General features: G+C 39.5%; 1 protein-coding gene across 1 annotated transcript in view; it reads left to right on the forward strand.

The window, feature by feature from the left end:
- The window catches only part of LOC107741062 (sulfate transporter-like), an 8878-nt gene extending 3153 nt beyond the window's left edge, over positions 1-5725 (forward strand). The window contains exons 2-4 of the mRNA XM_016553648.1: positions 3351-3956; positions 4033-4772; positions 4867-5725. Of these exons, the coding sequence (XP_016409134.1) occupies positions 3369-3956; positions 4033-4772; positions 4867-5641 (2103 nt within the window). The 5' untranslated portion in view covers positions 3351-3368 and the 3' untranslated portion in view covers positions 5642-5725. The remainder of the gene's footprint in view (positions 1-3350; positions 3957-4032; positions 4773-4866) is intronic.
- Positions 5726-7127: the final 1402 nt, after the last annotated feature.

Raw genomic sequence — 7127 nt, forward strand, 5'->3', positions numbered from 1 at the left:
AGGCAAGGCATAGAGGAGAAACAATAATGTACATTATGTGAAAAATAATGTGTTTTTTTAACCTTAAACCGCATAAATACATTGCATTACATCAAATACACAAAATAATGTTCTTTTTAGCAACATCATATGACCCCTTTAAAGCCTGTCCACACCATAGACGAATATTTGGTGTGAAATTTTATTGCAAGAAACATTTTAATTTGAATGATGGCTGTTAATGCATATGTTCAGACTGACACAAATATCCGATGAATATCCAATTCAAATAATATTGTAACTTTTTTTTTAAGAGAGTGTAACTGTCGGGTTGGAAGTAATTTTCTCCATAGCAAAATAGATTTTTAATAGTGCTGTCAAACGATTAATCGCGATTAATCGCATCCAAAATAAAAGTTTTTGTTTACGTAATAAATGTGTGTGTACTGTGTATATGTATTATGTATATATAAATACACACGCATGTATATATTAAAGAAAAATATTGTTTATACATTAAATATATTTATATATAATATGAATATAAATGTATACATGTAAATATTTTCGAAATATATGTGTGTATTTATATATACATAATAAATATACACAGTACACACACATACTGTATATTATGTAAACAAAAACTTTTATTTTGGATGCGACTAATCGCGTTTAATTGTTTGACAGCACTAATTTTTAATGATAACTTATAAACCGTTAAAAAAAACAGACATACCTGTGAGTTCCAGGGTTGGTAAGTGATGGTGTATGCTCTTTACTGAAGCCATCAGTTTACATTATTTAAACCTATTTTGAGATAATCACATTAATAACAGCTGAATGTATGGTGAAAACTACATTACCCATGATGATGTATAGAAAATTCAACCAAAGTCACAGTGAGCAAATTGCGCCAAAAGAGCTTGGCAGGGACCGCCCAAATGGTTTGTGTATATATGAATATTTTTCAAAAAAATTAAAATACTGTTTTAATAGATATAATCAACAACTTTAAATCAGTAGTTTAATATTTGTTTTAAAAAAATTTAGTTTGTTTAATGGGATTGTAGTTCTTTCCCTCACTTAAGCCGTTAAATAAACTGTCAAATAGTTGGTGATGTCCATCTTCACTGTTGGAAAACTGATTCTGGTTTTAGTGCAGAAAAACCATAGGGTTGCTACAAAATATTTATGCACTATTGAATCTCAATTGCATGTTGGCTGCTGCAGATGCTTCATCAGGTGCACACTGAAGGTATTAAGTAAAGGTGGCCAGGCATGGTAATGACGACTAGAAGAGGCAGTCTTTTGAGGCCTGTTACTCTGTGTGTGAGGGGTTTGGATCAGGTACATCTGTTCTGTCAGTCTTATCTTATCTGCAGTGAGTGCTTCTTGAGTCTTGAAGACACTTTGAGGCTAACAGGCTGGAGAAACTGAGAATTTAAGAAAATGTGTTCATTCTGAGAGAGGCATGCTCTCCATTATTCAGAATCACTTTAGTGACCTTTATCAGTACCTGTTTTCATCCTGCTTTTTAAGCTAAGTACAAAATCCTGTTAGCTGTGCTGACAAGACAAGTTTCCACTGACTGGATTCTCACTGAGCTTGTGAAGTGCCTCGAGGTGCCTGTCATTGCAGCTCCCCCAGGTTGTATTCAGTTTCTAGGTGTGTGTGTGACCAATGCCAGAATCTCTTGTTGTTGTAGAATCTCACCCAGTTAATCAGGCCACGTTATCAGGAAAGAAACGGAAACTGACTCAAAGATGTTTGCCTGGCAAGGCTCTTGGTCACCTCGGCTAGCCTCTCGATGTAGAGATGTGTATCTCTGTGGGATGAGATGTAAATTCGAACAGCTGGGGAAGGTTGGTTATGGTCCTGGAGGGAGGCAAGCAACATAATTTCCATGCAGACTAGTGGTTGTACTCACCATTTAGGACATCATCAGGCCTTCTCTGAGAACATCTTCAGCAGCTCAACAGCAATTACTGCTTCTGACTTGAATGAGGAAGTACTGAATGATCAGACTGATTTGTATTAGTTGGAATCACTTTGGCACATTTTGATCATGCTTGTAAAATAATATTGTGAAATAGGCTATTATTACAATTTTTAGAAATGTTTTCCATTGTAATATATTTTAAAGTGTATTTTATTCCTGTGATCAAATCTAAAATTCCAGCATCGTTACTCCAGTCTTCAGTGTCTAAGATTTTTCAGAAATTATGCTAATATGCTGATTTGGTGTAGCATATTAAAAATTTATTATTACACTCTCAGAAACAAGGCACAAAAGCCATCACTGGGGCGCAGTACCTTTTCACTTTTGTACACTTAAGGTACTAATATGTACCTTTTAAGGTATCAGTATGCACCCTGTACAAAGGTGTATCTTTAGAAAAGGTACCGTCCCAAGCTTTTGTATACCTTTTTTTCTGAGAGCGTATCAGTGTTATGACATTTTAACACATTTATGTATGGATTGCAAAATATGAAGAATGCAAGCTGTACTTCATAGGAAATGTATTTGGTGTCAAGCAGCTGAGAAATATTATAATGTAATAAAGAGCAATTAATAAATCAGTTTATGTACTCTGTTATGCCATTTATGTACTGCTACGTAGTTGATAATTAACCTAAAGTACATTTTTTTACTGCTTTATTTAATCATTAATACTTTATGGTCCTCGTGTGTTACTTCTTAGTGCATTTTTCTGTAACTTGAACAAATCATGCAGCAGATAACTCAAATAACTTTGAATTCCATAGTTGGCAAAGCAGCAAGACTGTGCCAGATGCTTCTTACATTTTTGTTCCTACAGTCATAATGAGTGATAATATTTGCCACCTGTTTTCTCTGATGAAGAAGTTGGATTTTATAAATTAATTGAGAGAGTCAAGGTCTTAGTAAATTGTGTATAGTGGTTGTATAATAAAGTCTGCTGGTACTGACATTGATAGAGTAATTTCTTGATATGAATATTGTTGTGCCTAATATACTGTACAACCACAACAACAAATTTTAAGAGTATCCGAAAAGTCCATATGACTACCTCACGCCAATATGGCGCATGAGTTTAATGAACTACCTTTATGATATTTTTATGGCTTAAATCACACATTCCTTGTGTGTGAAACAGAAGTGTGTGAAACAGAAGCCTGATAAGTAATTTTGTGTTTCAAGAAAGATAAGAAGGGTTGGAATGACATGAGAATGAGTAATTGATGACAAAAAAACATTTTTAAGTCAATAATAATCACACTTAAGATTACCAAAAACCAAGATACACCCTTTTCTCTTTCTTTATCTATGTAAACCAAATTGCTTTTTAAAACCCAATTAATCAATGTGCTTTTTTGTCCTGTTTCAGTGAGAGTTTCTGGACATTATGCCAACTGAAGAAGTCTGTGACAGTGTTTCAGCAGAGGATGATGCTAAGAAGGGGCCTGATGTTCCTTTCCTTTTAGAAGAGCGTGTAAAAGAGAAATTGTCCTGGAAGGACGTGTTGAGAAAGAAGGTGGGAAAAAAGTGTTCCTGCAGTTCTGCTCAAATCAAAGCCCTTCTCGTAGACTCCATCCCAATCATGAAATGGCTGCCAAGATATCAATTCAAAGACTGGATCATTGGGGATGCCATGTCTGGCCTTATCGTGGGCATCCTCTTGGTTCCCCAGTCCATTGCCTATTCTTTACTGGCAGAACAAGACCCTATTTATGGGCTCTATACATCTTTCTTTGCCAGCATCATCTACACCCTACTGGGAACTTCCAGGCACATCTCTGTGGGGATGTTTGGGGTATTGTGTCTTCTGGTGGGACAGGTTGTGGACAGGGAACTTACTCTGGCAGGATATCCATCAGACACCAATCAGACCACATTGGGAAATGTGTACAACAGCACTGGTCCAGTCTGTGACCGAAGCTGCTATGCAGTCATGGTGGCAGCAACACTAACTTTCACAGCAGGGGTCTACCAGGTTAGTCAAGGTTAGTCTTCTTCTATCAGAATTTTTTAAATATCTAAATATATTAATTGCTCTGCTTGTGTTGCAGGTGTTGATGGGTCTCCTACAGGTTGGCTTTGTCTCCGTCTACCTCTCGGACTCTCTGTTGAGCGGTTTCGCAACTGGTGCCTCTCTCACCATCCTCACATCCCAGATAAAGTACTTTCTGGGCCTCCACCTTCCTCGTGTCCGAGGCTGGGGTTCGCTCATAAAAACCTGGATCAGTCTTTTCAAGAATCTGGGTCATACCAACCTCTGTGACCTCGTAACCAGCGTGCTCTGCTTGCTTGTGCTTGTACCCACCAAAGAGCTCAACGACCGCTTCAAGGCCAAGCTCAAGGCACCTATTCCCTTTGAACTCTTTGTGGTCATCGCTGCTACTCTAGCTTCCCACTTTGGACAGTTCGAGGAAACTTATGGCTCAGATGTAGCCGGCAACATTCCCACAGGCTTCATGCCACCGCAGCTTCCCAACTGGTCTCTCATGCCCAATATTGCCGTTGACGCGTTCTCAATCGCCATTGTTGGTTTCGCCATTACTGTGTCTCTGTCTGAGATGTTTGCCAAGAAGCATGGTTATATGGTGGACCCTAACCAGGAGATGTATGCTATTGGTTTCTGTAATATCATTCCTTCCTTCTTCCGCTGTTTCACGACCAGTGCCGCTTTGACCAAGACACTTGTGAAGGAGTCGACGGGATGCCAGACTCAGCTCTCGGGGTTGGTGACCGCTCTTGTGCTGCTGCTCGTCCTGCTTGTTATAGCACCTGCCTTCTACTCATTGCAGAAGTACGTACAAATTATGCCGTTTTCATGTTGAAATTGTCTAGACTTCACCTACACTGCCAATGGCAGTATAATTGTGTCCTCTTCTTCTCCGCAGATGTGTTCTGGCTGTCATCATAGTCGTCAACCTCCGTGGAGCACTGCGAAAGTTTGGGGACATTCCCCAAATGTGGCGTGTCAACCATGTGGACACCATCATCTGGCTGATTACTATGGCTACATCAGCGCTAGTGAACACTGAGCTAGGTCTACTAGTTGGAGTCCTGGTCTCTGCGTTCTGTGTGCTAGGCCGAACCCAGTCCACCCAAGTCCGTCAGCTAGGCCAAGCAGGGGACCGCGAGCTCTTTGAGGACCTTGCGTCCTACAAGGGTCTCCAGAGCCAGCCAGGGGTGTCTGTGTTCCGATACGAGGCTCCCATCTACTATGCCAACCACACTCTTTTTAAGAAGTCACTGTACCGCAATGTGGGTCTGGATCCGCTTAAAGAGAAGGCCAGGCGCAGGAAACTAGACAAGCAGAGGAATCAGAAACAAGGTGGAGAAGACCAAAAGCAAGAGATGGACGTGTCCACCAATGTGTATCTGCTACAGCACAACAGTTTGCACACATTGGTCATAGACTGCAGTCCAGTGCTGTTTCTGGACACTGCTGGGGTCAATGCTTTGAAAGAAGTATGCAAGGACTACAAGGGGCTGGGAGTCGATGTGCTTTTGGCGCAACGCAACCCCTCCGTCATTGATTCTTTGCGGAAGGGAGGGTATTATGACCCAAAGAAAGGGACCAAAGAAATACAGTTTCACACTCTTAGTGATGCCGTCTCTTATGCACAAAGCTTGAAGTCACAAAATGGCGATTGTGACACTGTTGTGTAACAATTTGTAATGTATTTGTGACGTGAGGGGCGGGGCCGAGAGCCGTGGGAATGGAGCGAGGCCGGTGGAGTAAATGCTAATGCGCGACACCTGCGCCACTCACCGGTCTCGAGTCCCACGGAGGAGCTCCGGAAGGATAAAAGAAGGAGTGACGACAGTGTTGGACGAGAGAGGACCAGGCCTGGATTTTATTTTGTGTTTTGGTTCTGTTTGTGCGTGACAGTCGTCCGCGAGGGGCTGTTTTGTGTTTATTATAAGTATATAAGTTTTGTTTAAATCTTCGCCGGTTCCCGCCTACTTCTTCCCATGACTACGAACTGTGTTACCGAAAGTTTTTTTTTTTTTTTTTCTATGCAATTAAAGTTAATGGGGTCCAAAACATTGACTTGCATAAAAAAAAAAACCTTAATCATTACTAAAAATATAAAGTCATACAGGTTTGGAACCACATGAGGGTGAGTAAATGATGACAGTTTTCATTTTTGAGAAAACTATCCCTATACCTTCTTAAAATGGATAAGTAATCATCTGTTTATATCTGTTATTGGAAAAAAAAAAACAATGTGCTGTGTTGTGTTCTGCAGGACCTTTAAATAGAAGTTCAAACTTTGTTAACTGCAAGTCCTTGTGTATCTCATAGCCTTTGTCTAGTCAGGATGACGATCAGGTTTTTTTCTGGTCTTAAAATTATGTATTTTGATATCATTTATACATCTAATAACATGTTTAGCTTATTTTAAATAGCTAAAACTCAGTATTCGAGGGCTTAATTTTTCTACATGAATAGAAATGATTTATGCTAGACAAGATCCAGCTTGTATATTTACTCTTTATTTCCTTCCACTCTAGCTCATTCAGTCAGAATGATATCTTATATAATCTCATTTGTGACATTTACCCAGCTTTATGGGTACTTGTGCATGTTCAAATGACCATAAAGCTTGGATAATCTGAGCGCTTGTTGTCTGGGTGAATGCAAGTTGAACTCTTTCACCCAGTCATCAGCTGTTTACCTCAATTGCAGAAGCACCAGAGAGTGTGCTGATGTGCCTTGTCACTGTGACTGTGCAGCCACAGAGCAACTTTTGAAAATGTGCATCATTTTGAGAGCAAAGAGGGCTCAGGTAGAGCATTTTAATGGCATTGTGTCTGAACCTGTTGAACAGGTCTGAACCCAGGCTCAGGGAAATGACATAATCTGTCCTCCTATTGGCTGAAATGGAACAGGGTATGAATACAGATGATATTTCTAAAATGCTGGAGCTTTTGCCAGATATATCACTGATAGAATGCTAGCACAAATGGAAATAGAATTTTAAACATATGCCTTTTAGGGCAAACTAGGAACTATTTATGTAGTTTTTATCTTATGTAGTGTACACTCTTAAAAATAAAGGTTCCCAAAGTGATGCCATAGAAGAACCATTTTTTGGTTCCTTAAAAAACTTTCAGAGTTCTTAAAATAACCTTTTTTTTTTCTTAGTGT

The sequence above is a fragment of the Sinocyclocheilus rhinocerous genome, unplaced genomic scaffold, assembly GCF_001515625.1.
Source record: "Sinocyclocheilus rhinocerous isolate Xijiao unplaced genomic scaffold, SAMN03320098_v1.1 scaffold44, whole genome shotgun sequence".
Classification (NCBI taxonomy): Eukaryota; Metazoa; Chordata; class Actinopteri; order Cypriniformes; family Cyprinidae; genus Sinocyclocheilus; species Sinocyclocheilus rhinocerous.